The 19,386-nt window shown below is 35.8% G+C and overlaps 2 protein-coding genes across 3 annotated transcripts in view; one reads left to right on the top strand and one right to left on the bottom strand.

Moving 5' to 3' along the window:
• Window positions 1-19,386, bottom strand: part of LOC138709386 (neurobeachin-like protein 1) — a 686,489-nt gene that overhangs the window by 242,724 nt on the left and 424,379 nt on the right. The window lies entirely within an intron of this gene.
• LOC138709384 (larval cuticle protein A2B-like) lies at window positions 12,187-14,510 on the top strand. The gene is made up of 2 exons (XM_069840122.1): window positions 12,187-12,324; window positions 13,833-14,510. The coding sequence occupies exons 1-2, from the start codon at window positions 12,313-12,315 to the stop codon at window positions 14,427-14,429; spliced, it is 609 nt and encodes a 202-aa protein (XP_069696223.1). The 5' UTR covers window positions 12,187-12,312; the 3' UTR covers window positions 14,430-14,510.

The raw sequence follows: 19,386 nt of genomic DNA, 5'->3' as shown, positions 1-19,386 counted from the left end.
ACGGGTGTCGAAAGGAATCTTATTGTGCTAAGAATCGAAAGGAAAAGTGTAAATATTTGAGTGGTTTGGGGAAATTGAAACCGTGGCCCATCTCGCATCAGAATACGAGATTTGAGTGTATAAAGTATGTAAATCTACAACACGAGGTCTCCACTACCCATATAGTTCCACCAACAGACATTAAAAGGAGTTTCCTTGCCCATTAAAAACCCGTCGTTGGCAACCAGACTTAAATTAATGAACTTCTGATCCACTCCCTAGCATGTCGAACACAACACCACGGAGGGAATTACGAAAGTGTAAATATTATTCACTGAATTTACGAAAACATTTTATGGTACGGATTACCCGATTTTTTCGATTAACCATTCAGCCCACCCCCTACATTACCACGGATAATAGAGGTTCTACTGTAGAAGATTTTTTCTCTCATACTTCCTTTGTTATATTTAATATCTTTCTTTTACATTTATTTACAATCAAATGCAGTATAGGAGAAGACATATGTTTGGAGCAATATAGTGTATTAATGTCACTCAAAATAGTGCAATGGGAGCACAATTCAGGGCCACTGCGGAGAAGTCATAGGAGAAGTATAAGACAAGAACAATTATTACCCAGTCTTGTAGAATAGAGATATATCTCTGCTCAGGCCGGGAATCGAACCATAGACTGCTAGGTTGGGAAGCGAGAGCGCATTTCATTGAACCATAACGGTGCACAACTTTGAAGATTAAATAAAGTAGATAATTCTTTTTTTTTCATTACAAATTGGATGCCTGTTGCTTAATATCGAAGCAACTGAATGGGTTTTTTATATACTCAATTACATTGGAAGGGGAACCTTTCGCCTCAGCTGCTGAGGTGAAGATTCCCATAAAATATAGAAGAGAGTTGTCACTTCTCATATCGTAGACACTCTGCTCACTACTGGTGTGAAAATTTCAGCAAGCCCAGCTCAGTGCAGTTTCGCAAAAGTAAGAAATGCACCTGATCTAGGTCACGCGAATTTTCACCCATATCGATGGTTATCTGTAACTACTTTTCCCCGCCATACGTCAAGGCCCTGTTGTGACATTGGAGAGAAATTAATTTAATCTCGTTCAGACGGCAGAACGCGCAGGACTCGTAACCGGGCCGACTGCCTCCACGCAAACATTTGAACGTCGTACTTTCTGTGGAGGATTATTTCAAAGAGTATCTTCGAATTTAATACAATGCTTACTGGTACAGGATAGTTCCCACAGACAATGCTATTACCTCGAACAATAAGTTATGTAGGCAACACATGTACAGATCTGATTAAAAAAATAAAGCTTTAAATAAACGCACTTGTAATACACAGTGTCCCAGAAAGGCCGTCCATTTCAAGTTATACTGTAGTATACTCGTATGATTCTTGTGTCATGTTGGATGCATTCTGAAAGAGTATCAAAGGTGATAAAAGTTTCATTCAAATAAAGTTTTATTTTATGCTTACAGTAATACTTTCCTTGTTATATGTTCCAATCCGTATAGGCCAGTTTCTATCTGATGCTTTTCCAATTCACTGCGGACTAAAGCAAGGAGATGCACTATCACCTTTACTTTTTAACTTCGCTCTAGAATATGCCATTAGGAAAGTTCAGGATAACACAGAGGGTTTGGAATTGAACGGGTTACACCAGCTTCTTGTCTATGCGCATGACGTGAATATGTTAGGAAAAAATCCACAAACAATTAGGGAAAACACGGGAATTCTAGTTGAAGCAAGTAAAGCGATAGGGTTGGAAGTAAATCCCGGAAAGACTAAGTATATGATTATGTCTCGTGACCAGAATATTGTACGAAATGGAACTATAAAAATAGGAGATTTATCCTTCGAAGAGGTGGAAAAATTCAAATATCTTGGAGCAACAGTAACAAATATAAATGACACTCGAGAGGAAATTAAACGCAGAATAAAGACTAAGTATATGATTATGTCTCGTGACCAGAATATTGTACGAAATGGAACTATAAAAATAGGAGATTTATCCTTCGAAGAGGTGGAAAAATTCAAATATCTTGGAGCAACAGTAACAAATATAAATGACACTCGAGAGGAAATTAAACGCAGAATAAATATGGGAAATGGCTGTTATTATTCCGTTGAGAATCTTTTGTCTTCTAGTCTGCTGTCAAAAAATCTGAAAGCTAGAATAAAATTTATAAAACAGTTATATTACCGGTTGTTCTGTATGGTTGTGAAACTTGGACTCTCTCTTTGAGAGAGGAACAAAGATTAAGGGTGTTTGTGAATAAGGTTCTTAGGAAAATATTTGGGGCTAAGAGAGATGAAGTTACAGGAGAATGGAGAAAGTTACACAACGCAGAACTGCACGCATTGTATACTTCACCTGACATAATTAGGAACATTAAATCCAGACGTTTGAGATGGGCAGGACATGTAGCACGTATGGGCGAATCCAGAAATGCATATAGAGTGTTAGTTGGGAAGCCGGAGGGAAAAGGACATTGGGAAGGCGAGACGTAGATGGGAAGATAATATTAAAATGGATTTGAGGGAGGTGGGATATGATGATAGAGAATGGATTAATTTTGCTCAGGATAGGGACCAATGGCGGGCTTATGTGAGGGCGGCAATGAACCTCCGGGTTCCTTAAAAGCCAGTAAGTAAGTAAGTAAGTAAGTATATCGTATAATATATCAGTTTTCTTACAAATTCGTCGGGGTTTTTTTTTTTTTTTTTTTTTTTTTGGAATTATTATTATCAACAACAACAAAATCCAACTTCGATAATAATTCTCTGAGAGATGGCGCTAATGAAGGTGGATAGTGGCATAATTGTGCACCCTTGAAATATTCAATCCAATCAATTTCTTGCTCTGATTGGCTGCACTAGAATTCGAATTCGAACTGTTTAATATGCAATACTAAATTCAAAGTGCAACGTATGCGATGTGTGACTGAGACAGGAGGTTTATCTACTACTAAGGTTAATTTTCTCCATGGCAGGAGCAACTGTGACTCTGAAAAGGAACCGTCTGACTTCAAAACGGCTATCAAAACTTTTCTTTCTATGTTCTGAAATGTAAATAAAAACAAGGATTAAAACCGGTATTACATTTGTTTACGGCTAGAATTTCTTTGCATAATCTGGTACTGACATTTTTTTCTTATTATATCTTTTAGTGCATAAAAATTCTATCCCCATCAGCATCACCATTGATGTTTGGAGTGTTGAAGTGTAACAATAACTTGCAATGGGAACTTACTATAGAAGGACTGTATCAAATCAATTGTGACGTTTTTTAATACTTGTAATATTCTAAGTACTGTTTACTTACATTTAAAAATGATTACGTTGTTAGGTACAAAATAACATTATATGTGTCCTGGATTAAATCCTGTATAAAATTAGAATAATTGAATCCTATTCCAGTATCAAATACTGACCCATGTATAACTCACTTAACTCTTTTCCATTGTGTCATTTAAGCTCACCTTACTTCCACTATAATTTTGATTTAGGTTAGGAACTATATAATATGGTTTTGAAAATGTATCATTTATCGTTACAATTTTACACATTTTAGGTATGCTTTTGACTTTTATGATGTTAATTTCGATGCTAATAAGTAATATTAAAATTAAGCAAGTTTATTGTAAAAAATGTACAGCTGAAAATATAATTGCATTAGTATCTATTAATTTAGTTACGGAATATCGATAATCGTTTCGATATACCGATATATTTTGAGCAATATATATATATATATATATATATATATATATATATATATATCTCGATTATCGAAATTTGGTTTGCAATATACTGCAATATCAATATATCGGTATTTCAATTATTTCCTCCATCCCTATTCTGGAGTAGTATCAAAGGTGATAAAGTTCCATTCAAATAAATTTTATTTTTTAAGTTTACTGTAATACTTTTCTTGTTATATGTTCTAATGTTAATCGACGTCTATCTTTGCGGATAACTTAAGCGTGTAGGCCTACTCAATGTATTTGTTAAGTAGGCTATTAAAAGTTGTCAAACCAGCGTGTTTACCCATCCCTGATGGCGTGAACTGGCCTGCCTATTTGAATAATGTGGACGGCATTTCTGGGACATTCTGTATGTACCTAGATGTAAAGCATAGTATCCCAACTTCCGTTAAATAAATTGGCCAGATATTAAACAAAACTAGTATAATTAAATTTTAAAAGTACAGAAATATAAAAATATAAACTGTTAAAAATAATAACGTAGTCCCTATTACCAGATGCAAAATGATGAAATATAATTAGCAATGAATTGACTGATCACTGCTAATAGACGCAAGACAAGGTTAAAATCGAGTTCACCAGAAACAATACCATAGTCTCAGAAGAATTTCCAGTGTTTCTTCCTCTTGTCAATTACTCTTTTGATTGTTGTTGTTTAGTCAACTGTCCGAAGATAGGTTTGAGCCTAAGTGTCACCATTAAGGTGTCATTCAAGAGGTAACTAAGCCAAGATATAATGCAGTAGGGTGGCCAGTTCCTTTCCCCCTCCATTGCATACATCTCCGAATAGCTACGTATTACACTAATCAGACTTCAGATATATCTGTCCTATGCCATCCAAACTTTAAATGTATCTAATGTTATTTTTGCCTTTAGGTAGAGTATTTGCGCAAATTTTCTTCAATAAGTAAGACCTTCAAATTTTCACATGGGCCAGAATGGGCGACAAATTTTGCATGGAACCTTCTATCAAAGACAGAGTTATTTTACGTACCGGTACCCTAAATGTATTACGACAAAGCCCAGCTTCATTTCTCTTACGAAGGAAGGCGTACTAAAGCTTTGATCACTTTCAAAAACCGTATTTCTCCATGGATGGATTTTAATAAGCCAACCTATAATTCAAAGCGAGGAAAGCAGAAATTTAGGTACGCGCCTCTACTAAAATAAGTGAAAATATTTTTTTCTCAGACAATTGTGTTTTATACAAGTCATGCCTTTTCTTTTCATTTGTCATTTCGTTCAGCCTATTTTACGTATAGAAACGTCAGAAAGGAAATCTTGGGACTTAATTTTTACTGTATTGCTATTGTGTATTTTATACAAAACATTAAATTTTACTTTAAAAATATACCTCAAAATGCGTCATTTTTAGGATAAATTGACCCATAGATGATTAAAGTTTAATAAAAAGTTCCGGAGAAATCCTTGTACTGGTTGATCAAAACCATCTTTTCATTATTAGGGATGCTGAAAACGGAACATTTCGTAAAATTCTCAAAAAAAAATTCATCACAACACTTTCTCTTTGCACTTCGCGTAGGCTTAATAGAAAAGAAAGAAATATCAACGAATTCAAAGGAACAACTCAACTTTACCGAACCTAATACAAATAATGAAAGAATCGAGGTCGCCACTTCATTCACCTATGTTATGATTCATAGATTACAGAAGTAAAGAACGAACTAAAATTAAAATAATAATAATAATAATAATAATAATAATAATAATAATAATAATACTAATGATTTATTTAACCTGGCAGAGTTAAGGCCATACGGCCTTCTCTAACACTCAACCAGGAGTAAAAACTGCGTTACAGAAACACTACAAATTTACAAAGTACAAACAAAACTGAATAAGATAATAATAATAAAATGTAAACAACAAGTAAGAAGAAATGAGACATAATGTATAACATAGAGAAGGAAAGAAAAAAATCATAATAAAATGTGAACAGCAGGTCAAAAATAAATGAGGCCTACAAAGTATAAAAAATAAGACAATTATGGATAATAATAATAATAATAATAATAATAATAATAATAATAATAACAATAATAATAAAATAAGAATAGTAATGATGATAATAATAATGATAATAATAATAATAAATAATAAAATAATAACAGGCCTAATAGTAATAATAATACTAATAGTAGTAATAAAATAGTGCAGTACAAAGCATATAATGAATACAATATTTTTAAGTATACACAGTAAGGAAAATTATGTTTATAGTAAGGAAAATTATATACATTAAGAACAATATGTGGCACTATAAAAATAGTTTTAAGTCATAAACAAAGAAAAGAAATACTATGAAAGTTGCAAGAAGCGATGACAGTGCCTGTTCTATTTTTCAGCAGTGAAAAGTGGGTAGGCCCTATTCTACAAGAATAATCATAGTTTTAAAACAGTACCAAGAATGAGAAATATTACGTCAGTAAACAATGGACTAACCCACATTTATCATCTCCCGAGGAATTTAATAAAATGAAACAAAGTAGCATCGCAAGGCTGGTGTCACACTGCGGTCTTCTAGGTTTATTTCCAGCTCATGGGGTACACAATGCGCTAATTGTGCCTAAGCGCTACAGTTCAAATATACACCCTTGAAGAAGAAGAAGAAGAAGAAGAAGAAGAAGAAGAAGAAGAAGAAGAAGAAGAAGGACTAACCTCGCCCAATATCATAATGAAGATATTCTAAATGCAAGAATATCTTAATTATGACTAAAGACAACAGACAAATACGAGGAGAACAGATTTAAAGAATGTATGGGTCAAGATGTCCCGCGCCGTGGCGTCGTGATCTAAGGCATCGCGTTACGGAATGCACGCTGGTTCGAGTCCTCATGGGGGAAGAAATTTTCTCACGAAATTTCGGCCAGTTTATGGGACCGGTGTCCATCCAGCATCGTGATGAACTTGGGGAGCTACGATAAGTAGCGAAATCCGGTTACGCAAACCAGCTATAATTGCTGGGGGGCTCATCGTGCTAACCACACGATACCGCCATTCTGGTTGGATGATCGTCCACCTCTGCCTCGGAATATGGCCGTGAGACCAGCAACCGGTTGGTAGGTCTTGGCCCTAGCTGGCTGTAGCGCCACGGATTATGAGTCAAGATATACGAAACTGGCCTTTCAGTAGTCCTAGATATAAAGACAAAAGAGACATAGGATGTCCAAAAGAAATATGGCTAGTGTAAAGCGAAACAGCCATGGCCTAATTTTTGATAGTTTCAAGAAGAATAAGAAGAAGCTTCCAATAACGGACACAAAGAAACATTTGAAGGCTGAAGAAACATAGGAGATCACTAGGTAGTAAATAGTCCACTGAATGCCATGGGGCTACAATTTGAGTTACGATTTAAATTCGCAGCGTCCCTGACATTTCCAGGTCGTATTCGTAACAAAGTGGCCAAGTAAATCATCTCAGAGTCCGCCTCTCCTTCCAGGAAAGAAACTGGAAAGAAAAGGTCCGCATTCTGAATCCTGGTTACACTTCAAACACACACAACAGTAAGCAAATCATAGGCTAATAAGATGGCGCGTTAGTAACGATCCAACCTATCATGCCAATTACTCTCATTACTCTCCTAATACTGTCACGTCTTTATTAAGTTTTTTAGTTGGTTATTTAACGACGCTGCGTCAACTACTAGGTTACCAAGTTTTAGAACGTAAAAAAGAGTATTGAAACAAATAATTTTTACTGTTTTAAATTCAGGAACAATTTGCTCAGAAACTACTTAAGATGACGAGCTGAAATGCTGTATGCTAAAGAAAAATTATATAATTCTTTAAACTGAGTGGGCTACTAATTTAAGATATTTAATTCAAGTAGTGAAAATGTGGAGAGACAAAAATTTTATGCTCGACCATGCCGAAATGTAGTAATTATACACCTGGTAGCAGTCCTTTAATGCATGTCATTAAAGTACACCTATTCATTAAAGTTCAGGTTTTCGATTATTCTCGGATATGCAATCGAAAGAAAACGAGGGAAACGTCACGGAGGCTGGAAATCCAATACTGTTACAGAAGGTTATGTTCTGTTACTATAATAATTAGCGTTAATTGTAAATAACATTCAAATAAATTCAATTTGTCATCTCGTTTTTCAATTCTAAATCAATTTCCAGGTTATATCAAAATTAGTTCATGTTATTCTTTACATTACATCAAGGTCAATGACATTATTGTTCCTCGGAAAAAATCAATACTTTCGCGTCTGCGCACATCCCACAATTCACGAGCTATGCACAAGGTCACTTCCGATCTTCAGTCAGATACAAATAAAATGAATACTTCTGAATAATTTCAAGTTAGAAAATTGGTCGAACATAAAAAGTCGTATGAAACTTGCCTATAATGGTAATTACGACGCTCGTATGAAAATTATGAAACTCGCTTGCACTCGTTTCATAAACAAACATACTCGCATCTTAATTACTATGATTATAGGCTCGTTGCATAATGTACTATTATAGGACAAAATAAACGTATGGGAATTTATCACATTGTGCTTGTGTAGTTGAAAAAGTACTATTTTTATTCCACTCATTTTCTCAAATAATATGCTTTTGACATGGGGGAAAGTTTGAAAAGAATGAGATTAAAAAGTTTCGTAATTGGTGTTTTTAACAGTTCACAATCCCAATGTTTTTTTTTTTCAATGGACTTTTCTTACTGCCACGCCAATATTAAAATAATTAGATAATATGTTTCTGTGGCCAGCTCACAACTCACCAACATTTGTTTATCAGACGGTCCAAAGAACATTTGTCTGTGTTCGATAGAAACAGAGGAAACATATTTTATATAATCATATTTATAAGCGAAAATTCTGCAAAGAGCTCCACCCAGTACCCTTAATAAGAATCAGTTCGCCTGAGAGACTTCTTCGTTGGCAAGTATTGCGTACCTATTCGATATTTTTAGTTTTTAAAATTCTAATCATCTGGTCAAATTTTATCTGTGTTCACTGTTCAGGATAACACTGAAGCAACGGCAAAAAAAAAAAATCAAAATTGTGGTCTCGAGAATTCGAGAATTCGGTTCATATCCCATTCTTGGTGACTTTCTGGCAACACATGATCATGAACACTCGTCCGATAATTTTGGAAGTATAAAAACATCATGTAAGTCTATTTTTCAGGTAAAGCTCCCTGTCAAGCAGACTTGAATAATTTCAAATTGTTCCGGAGCCGGGTATCGATCCCGGGACCTCTGGTTGAACGTACCAGCGCTCTACCGACTGAGCTACCCAGGAACTCCACCCTAAATCATCTCAATTTTTCCACTTATATCCACATAACTCGAGTGGACTGACGAGACGCCAGAGACCCACATCGAGTGCACACAAACGCTATGTAATTTGGAATTGTGGTTTTCTGTTAACGTACCTACAGTAACGTATATTATATTATGCGAGTCCAGTTTTTCAAGGAAAGCTCCCTGTGAAACAGACTTAAATAATTTCAAGGGAGTAATTGTTCCGGGGCCAGGTGGGTCTCTGGCATCTCGTCAGACCACTCGAATTGTGTGGATATAAGGGAAAAATATAAAAACACTTTGATTGACAATAAAATTAAGGGAATAATATAATTTCTCTAATGTAAAAAAACCATCGTATGAAAAATCTCTTCTTGGTGAAATAGTTTGCGTGTCAAAAAGAAGAAGGGCTATTATAATCTTCTGAATCGAACTTAAAAGTAGAGTTTCCTACAATAACGTCCATCTTGCAGACTAGAGTGCATGCACCACTCATATACCCCGATGTTTCCCGAATTGCAATACAACACTTAATGTCATTTGTATCAGCATACTTGTGTGAGAGTGCACTCTCTGCTCTGGATTTTTTTGAAGAACAAAATATTTAATGTAGAAGCAAGCTTAATGTTGAGATAGACTTGTAATTTAGTTACCTACAACTGAGCCAGATTTCACACAACATTAATCATCCCACAGATAACCTTATGGTAAGTCTAAAAAATGGGTTTTATTTTTCACAGCAAAGACACAATGTAACGTAAAATAACTTTGTATTTAGATCTATGTATTTTCAGGTTTATTATGTACTTCGGTACATTACAATAATATAATTACAGTAGAGTCTCGTTAATCCGAACTAATACGGACCAAGATCTATTCGGATTACAAGATTTTCGGGTTAATCTAAATATTTCATGTAATGCAATGCATTCTATTCACGAGCGCTGAGAGACGGTGGTGGGAGTACCCTGTTGCTATTTTGAGAACCACAACCAACAGGTTCACTTCATTACAACAGAAAATTACTGATTTTATGAGCATGACAGATGTTTAAATTATGTACAGAAAACACTAATTGTTGTAAGTACCCTTGAATGTGCTATTTCATATTTTTTAAGTAAAAGAAATTGAATGAATTTATACATTTTTGTTCTTTTCGCTACTTTGTACTATTACAATAAATTTGTTTCTTCTTAAAATGATTTTGTTCGGATTAACCAGATTTCCGGATTAGCGTAATTCGGATTAACGAGACTCTACTGTATATTTAAAAGCTAAAACTGAAATTTCATATCGCTATCAATATACAGAGTGATTCAGACCACCTGTAACAATCATTTATTTGGGAATCTAGTGCATAAAAATTTTCGAGACAAAAATATTTATAACTAAACCACATGTGAACTTTCACTTGAGCTTAATTTCATCAATCAGCTCTAAGAGGAAGTAGGGTCAGTGGCGTATCACTTTAAAATTTCAAATGGGAGTCGGGGTCAAATAGGGTATAATTTGATAGAGCTCTTCAAAACAAACAACTTTCATAGGAAACGTTTCTATTAATTCCTACTCTTTCAACGAGAAAACGTACGAAAAGCAATGGGTCATTCAGACCACCTGTAAGTCACTTATTTCGGAAATTCATCGATCAGCTCTAACAGGAAGTAGGGTCAGTGGCGTATCATTTAAAATTTCAAATGGGAGTTGGGTCAAATAGGGTGCCATTTGATAGAGCTCTTCAAAACAAACGTTTTTATTAATTCCTACTCTGCCAGTCACTTGACTACGCCGAAGTATTAGGAGTCACTGACAGTGCTAGAAGAAGAGTACAGGTGTGTGGTGCTCAGAACGGCAGATAATTTGAAAATTTATAAAAAAAATCAATGGAATTGTCCAGCCTTGCAATAACATGTCAACATTAATTGTCTTGTTTACATTTTCGTCTTGTAACATTTCTCAATATTGATGACATTATCTTTTTGTACGTTTTCTCATTGAAAGAGTAGGAATCGATAAAAACGTTTCCTATGAAAGTTGTTTGTTTTGAAGAGCTCTATCAAATTGTACCCTATTTGACCCGACTCCCATTTGAAATTTTAAAGTGATACGCCACTGACCCTACTTCCTGTTAGAGTTGGTTGATGAAATCAAGCTCAAGTGAAAGTTTAGTCATAAATATGTGTTTCTCGAAAATTTTCATGCACTACTTCCGAAATAAATGACACGGTTGGTCCGAATTACCCATTGCTTTTCGTACGTTTTCTCATTGAAAGAGTAGGAATTAATAAAAACGTTTCCTATGAAAGTTGTTTGTTCTGAAGAGCTCTATCAAATGGTACCCTATTTGACCCCAACTCCCATTTGAAATTTTAAAGTAATACGCCACTGACCCTACTTCCTCTTAGAGCTGACTGATGAAATCAAGCTTAAGTGAAAGTTCACATGTGGGTTTCCGAAATAAATTACTGTTACTGGTAGTCTGAATCACCCTGTAATTAAGGATGTTCAATTCACTAAGATATGCAAATATTTAGTAAGTAGAACGTGATTGTCAGCCAAAATTATAGAAAACACTTTGGGGTCCGCCAAAACTAAATATTAGTTTCAAGGATAAAACGTTGGGAAACACTGCCCTAGAGCATAAGTTTACTCTTGTAGGAGTAAACAGCCGAAACTATACATCACTTAGGCTTCGCCGATTGCCCTTGGTGCAAACACCAGAATTATGATCAATGAAAAAGTGGTGAAATTCCAGCACCGGAAGTGAGAGGAGTCCGTACCAAAACCGCTTTGTTTACTAAAGACTCCATTTGAACACTCAAGGACTTGAACCTGGGTCTTCTGAAGTGGAAAACCTATGCTGTAGTTAAAATATGACTTTATTATTCATTTCCTTCAGTGTTTTATATAGAGTGCTAAAATATAGCTACCTACAAGAAGAATATAATAACACAGTCTGACATTAAGCCAATACGTTATATTGTGAAGAACTGGCATTAAACACCGTGGTCAGCAGCATTTCGGTATCGCTATCAGCAAATATGCAAAATAAGTGACTCGCTCCATACCCGATGTGGCTAATGAAATGGACCCGACCTCGCTTGAACTTGAATACCTTGCGAATTTTCAAGGTGGCCCTGACCTCCACTACAGGCGTGGTCAGTATTTAGGCGCCGCGGCGGTAGCTAGTGGGGCGAGGCTTGCGACAGATCGGGTATAAAAGCCCTTACAACCGTCCAGTCAGCATCGCACAACTCGAGTAGCAATGGCATACAAGGTGAGTAGCACACATAGTTCGAAAATTTATAACGACGAGCATCTTAACTCGCCTATTGGCGTAGCGTGATGAAATTAATATTATTTGACTCACAGAGACATAGCTAAGTTAAGCATATTTACGAAATATAACTGAATTAACTAGAAGGTAATAATGTAAAATGTAAAAAATATACAGCATATTGACTAAGATAGAAGGAAAGAAACTGTTGCGCTTATTAATGAGCTATGGCTTCTTGGGTTAAGTAAAGAAACAGTTCTTCGGGTAAAAGTAAAGAATATGTATCTTTACACCAAGAAAAAAATTATTTCCAGACTCTCATTTATAATCTTTGGACATTAATCCTTTGGAATTAAATCATAGCTATGTTATTCCAATTAATATCTACTGATTCAACAGTGTCCAACATCTTAAAAAGATTTCGATTAAAAGATGAATATAATAGTACATTATGCAACGAGCCTATAATGATAGTAATTAAGACGCGAGTATGTTTGCTTATGAAACGAGCGCAAACGAGTTTCATAATTTTCATACGAGCGTCTTAATTACCATTATAGGCAAGTTTCATACGACTTTTTATGCTCGACCATATTTCTAACTTGAAATTATTCAGAAGTATTCATTTTTATTCGCATCTCACTGAAGAGCAGAAGTAACCTTGTGCAAGCTCGTAAATTGTGAGATGTGCGCAGACGCGAAAGTATTGATTTTTTCCGAGGAACAATAATGTCATTGAACTTGATATAATTTAGAGAATAACATGAACTAATTTTGATATAACCTGGAAATTGATTTAGAATTGAAAAACGAGATGACAAATCGAAATTATTTGAATATTATTTACAATTAATGCTAATTATTATAGTAACAGAACATAATCTTCTGCGACAGTATTGGATTTCCAGCCTCCGTGACGCTTCCCACGTTGTCTTTCGATTGCATATCCGAGAATAATCGAAAACCTGAACTTTAATGAATAGGTGTACTTTAATGACATGCATTAAAGGACTGCTACCAGGTGTATAATTATTACATTTCGGCATGGTCGAGCATAAAATGCATTTTACGATAATTATAGTGAATGCGCTCAGTAAGTGCAACTAACGACATTTATATAACTTTAATGACATCCCTGTAAACACAATTCAAATTAATTTTAAAATATCACTTATTGGTACGCTCTTCAGTATACGCTGTTCACTAAACGATAAACAACATCATAAAGTGAAGCGAGACATGTGAGTGAGAGAGATAAAAAACAATGTTACACGTCAATTCAAAATACATTATTTAGCATATTATTTTATTTACCGAAGTACGTCAAATCTTACAGTTATTAAGCATTTATCAGGTACAAAAATCATGAGAATTCAATATTAATGCTAAAGAACATCAAAATGCTGTGATGTCGCTACGTCGATCGTGGATCGAACTTACGTTTCTGGAGTATTATGCAATGTGTCGACAACAGATTACAGTTCTAACGCACGATTCATTTGTTGCAGTTCGTCGTCCTCGCCGCCCTCGTGGCCGTCGCCCGTGCCGGGCTCATCGGCGCTCCCGCCGTTGTCGCCCCTGGCGCTCCCCTCGCTTATGGCGCCCCCGCCGTGGCTAGAGTAGCCGCCCCCGTGGCAGTCGCTCATGCCCCCCTCGCCTACGCCGCCCCCGTCGCTAAGGCCGTCGCCCCTGTCGCCGTCGACACCGACTACGACCCCAACCCCCAGTACAGCTACGCCTACGACATCCAGGACGCTCTGACCGGTGACGCCAAGAGCCAGCAGGAGAGCCGCAGCGGAGACGTCGTCCAGGGCAGCTACAGCCTGGTTGAGCCCGACGGCACTGTGCGCACCGTCGAATACACTGCTGACCCCGTCAACGGATTCAACGCCGTCGTTCACAAGACCCCCCTCGCCGCCCCCGTCGCTAAGGTCGCCGCTCCCGTGGCTGTCGCCGCCCCCGTCGCCCGCGTTGCTGCTCCCCTCGCTGTCGCCGCCCCCGTCGCCCGCGTTGCCGCTCCCCTTGCTGTCGCCGCCCCAGTCGCCCGTGTTGCCGCTCCTTTTGGCTATGCCGCTGGTGTCCACGCTAAGGCCATCTACGGTTAAGCATCTTCCAAACCAACTCTTTGTAAATACTCCTTCCTTCTAATTAAGTTATGAAGCAATAAAACATGAACAAGCTCTCTATTTGGCATTGTTATTGATATTTTGTTTTTGAGATCACTTGTGTGCCTTAACGACATTTCCTCAAATTGATTCCGAGGTGCTGTCTCCTGTCAATGCATATATATTGGCTAACAGCAAGTTTTATAACAATGAAGTGCTATTGAAATGTGTAACCAACATTTAACTACTGCCTTCTTTCCATTTCTTACAAAGTATTTTATGTATAGCAACAAATCCCCTATTTAGTCTGCAGACATTAGCAATCAGTGGCATAATATTTTAACAAACAATCTGAGACGACTAGCTGGAGCTTTTTGAAGCCGAGCTTTGGTTGGAATATTACATTTCATTTTTCGCTGTCGTTCTATACTTAAGTCATTCAATTGCATCGATAGGTCACAGATAGTTTTAGCACTGAAGATAAATAACAGAAAGTATACATAATATTCCAAGACAGAAATATTAGGGCTGGTAAGAGAAATTTGTCAATGGCATGAAATATCGTCCTAATTTGGACATAATACAAAACGTTCTAGTGAGCCAATGAAGCAATGATTTATCTCTTTTAATACTGGATTATCTATGAAACATGAATACGTTTAAGTACGTACAGTATATTTTTAACTACGAATTATATCACCTAGTCCAGAACAAACGGCTATAAGTTAGACCAATTACACGAGTAAAATGTTACTTCTGGGCACCCAAACACCATAAAAATCTAATTTTCAATTCGAATTTAACAAAAACGAGTGTGCCACATGTAAATATTTAATTAGTGTTCTCATACAATCGAATGAGGAAATACTGTTTCCTTCGTTAAGGAAACTCTTGTAAAACTAGAAAATTCTACACAACTATGCAGTGAACTCCTTTCTACTCCAGTAAGCCAGTACCAATTGCAACTCCAGAGTTTCAAGAACAAACATTGGGCAGGATGCACAGCAAGTAAACATTACTACTTATGATTACAAGATTTCTGGTCGAGATACATTCTAATATTCATACTACTTACTAAAACAAACACTTTGTTATGCAATTACTGATGATTTACAATTGAAGACGTGCGTAAAAAGTTTCATCCTTCAAAATGGAAAATTTCCAGATGAGTTCTGCAAGGTGTACTATTTATGAGTGCTCTAACATCAGGAAGCATCGTGGAAGTTAAACATATTCAATCAAAGCCTTTGTGTTTATTTCTCTGGCCTTACAGAAATTTCAAAACTCATCTGTTTTCCCCTCTCTTCCAAAAAATTAGGATTCGACCGATTTTGCGCACGTCTTCAATTCGTTACTTCTATTGCAGTCAGCAAATTGCATTGAAGAAGACAGCTTAGGTGGCTACAATACTGAGAACAAATTACGCAGGAAGTATAAGTCGAAACGAGCTATTTCTGTATGGCGGAAGGAAAATGACACAATTTGTAAACCTCAGTCTTAGGAAACAATATTCATTAAAATAGTGAATTAAAATTGAACCTCGATAATTTGAAATTTTGAATTCATCGTTAGGGTTTCATAATGGACATTCTCTTAATAATTCCTACACGAAGTCAAGTGAACGAAATATTTTCACAGCCAATAGGTTTATTATGTGATACTGACAATAACTGTCTCCATGTAAGGAAGTCGCCATATTTAATTTAAATTTGTCACGACACGAGAAAACTTCACTAAATATGTAGATTATACACTGTTTCAAATGGGTCTACTGCACCAGGTTCATGAAGTATGCTCGAATTTTTACTGTATAGTAGTACAGTAAGTATGGGTGCAAGTAGGTTTTTTTAAGAGTTTGCCACACACCCAGCTTATACGGTGACGCAAATAGGTCATAGCACTCGATGTCGTTGATCTTGACTCGGTTAGCGTGCCACACCGGCTGGGTGACCTCCGAGCCACGCCTTGGCCGTCAGACATCACAGCATCGCTCTAGTGCCGCAGAGATACGCGAGCACAAAAGATTCTTCTACCTCTCCTCCACCCTCAACGTTTGAATTTTCTTGTTCCCTTTTATCATGTTCTCGTGTAATTTATGGGCTTCTTAAACTGCAAAGTTATTCGGCGTCGACGAGTAATGATATGATGGTGATTATGTTCATGCTGTTAACCATTATTACCACGACGAGATGATGACGACGACGACGACGACCACCACCACCACCACCACTAATATAAAATCAACAGCCTGTATGAAGAAGACTGGACGATGATATTTGGCCCTATAAAATAATCATTACGGAAATAGCTTTGATGTAATATAACATGGATTATGTAATGATTTATCATCTGAAGAGCGTATAATTCAGAGTGTTGCATTGGAGTTAAATCGCTCGCTTGAACTCAGTCGAGTGTCGCACCCTCGAGTGAGATACGATCGGTCGTGATACGCTCGTAATAAATAGAAGCACAGTACAAGGTCATCTCACCGACATGTCTTATCTTGTATGGAAGGCGACGGATAAGATACACATATGTTTTGCTCACACGGTAAAAATAAGGCTTTATTTTCTGCGTTTATGACAAACGTTTAATGGAGCAGTCAATGGCACGTACCAAAACAGGAACATGAAGTTATAAATAAAATAGTATGAAAAACTTTGATATACAGTTATTATTGCGAATTAATAATTATTCAATATTTGATTCACCACATACAGTATATAATATGATAGGTCCATACATAGTGTTCCGCCTATATACTGCGACAATGTAGAAACGTTTTACAAAATATTATTGATATAGCAGTAGATTAATAACAATATTAGTACAGAGATAACGTCACAGAAAATATAATAAAACGAATCATTATGCTGCACAACTGTTACAGACGCAAAGATAGATACACTAATTATTAGAGATTATTATTATTATTATTATTATTATTATTATTATTATTACTACTACTAGAAAACTTGATACAGTTCTTGCATTACCGTGATTGTGTTCTCCGTTTATAATAATTACATTAACATCCAATAACATCTATCAGATGTGGCAAAAACAAAATCACTCCTGTGTGGAGAAAAAAAAAACATTTACCTATAACATTTATATTCCATTTTAAAGCAAGTTTTGTAGTTGTACTATGGAGAGGTTAGTTAAACACTGCAAAGTTTTGTAATGATAAACATCTATGATGTTACTACATAGTTCATCACTGTAACAAGAAGAATGTCTAACGCTCGGCTTTTACAGTTCGAGGATTTATCGCTCGTGACAATTTTACTCATCATGCATGTGCGCTGCCTATCGGATTATGCTATGAACTACTTGACGCTCGAGCGAAAACGTCCGATGCAGATCTCTGGCGTATATAATGTCGACTCCACAAGACGGAAATCCCGTAGTGTGTTTTCCAATTATGAAAACAAACTCTACAATAAAACAGAAATCAAAACTTTACAACGTCGTGGCAAATCCTACATTATTACACTTGGTTATTTAACGACCCTGTATCAACTGTAAACTGTTATTTAGCGTCAATGGAATTGGTGATAGCGAGATGGTATTTGTCGAGATGAGGTCGAGGATTCGCCATTCGCCTGACATTCACCTTACCGGTTGGAAAAAACATCGGAAAAATACCCAATCAGTTAATCAATCCAAGCGAGAATAGAACCCACGATCGAGTGCAACTCCGGATCGGAAGGCGAGAGCCTCAGCCGACTGAGATACGCCGGTGACCCTGTATTATTATTATTATTATTATTATTATTATTATTATTATTATTATTATTATTATTATTATTATAGTTGTTTTATTATAATTACTATTGTTATTACTCTTTTATTAGTATGCTATTAAAATTATTACGATTACCATTATTGTCACTGTTATTATTCTTCTTAACAGGTTAACAATCCTTAAGCATCTTCCTATGCCAAATTTTCCTTCTTCATTCCGCTCTATCTCCCCAGTCTCCTTCTGCCAATCCTTTACGTTGCTCAGTTTTACGAATCTCTTCCATCCATGTAGTGTATGGCCTTCCCACCTTCTCCCTGCCTTCAGAATCCATTCCAACATCTGTCTTGGCAGTCTCTTCTCCTCCACCCTCCGAACATGGCCGTACCACGTTCACTGTTTGCTACGAATGTAGTCAATTATAGATTTTTTATATTCATTTTTTCTCCTCACTTCTTCATTTTGTACTTCATCCAATTTGGAACATCGAACAGACCTTCAGAGAAAATTCATTTCTGTGGATTGTAATTTAGATTCTTCTTCTTCTTCTTCTTCTTCTCATTATTATTATTATTATTATTGTTATTATTATTATTATTATTATTATTATTAGAATAAAAATTAAATGAAACCTTAATACTTGTCACCATAAAACAGAAGTTTACCACTATAATACAAGGTACAATAAACTGTTGTCTTTCAGAACTTAGAGTTAGATTACGTCCAGACATATGATGCAAGTTATATACAATTTAAATCTATTTTGTATAATTTCTAAGCTCCATTCCTTTGTATTATTTCGATTATTATTAGTATTTGTTATTATTATTATTATTATTATTATTATTATTGTTATTATTATTATTATTATTATTATTATTATTCCATTTGTACTGTTTGTATTCATCTGTTTTTACATTTTATGTCAAATACTATATTATATTTCTTGTAATTTAGTACATTTTATTTCTATTGCAACAAACTTTTGCTCACGACATTGATTGAATAACTGACACTTATTTTGAATAAACTTTATTTATTCAGCTTTCTCCAAGTGGAGGCTGCTTAAAAGACAAAACTTACCATAAAATTAAAAAAAAGAGGTACACAAATATAATGGAAAAGAGAAAATAATGGAGAAGAAAAAAATTAGAAAACAAAATAACACAATTATAAATAACTGAAAATGATTAAACAAATCAATAATAACAG

This window comes from Periplaneta americana, chromosome 11, assembly GCF_040183065.1.
Source record: "Periplaneta americana isolate PAMFEO1 chromosome 11, P.americana_PAMFEO1_priV1, whole genome shotgun sequence".
Taxonomy (NCBI): domain Eukaryota; kingdom Metazoa; phylum Arthropoda; class Insecta; order Blattodea; family Blattidae; genus Periplaneta; species Periplaneta americana.
The sequence above is the reverse complement of the archived record's forward strand: the minus strand, read 5'-3'. Positions and strand labels throughout refer to the sequence as shown.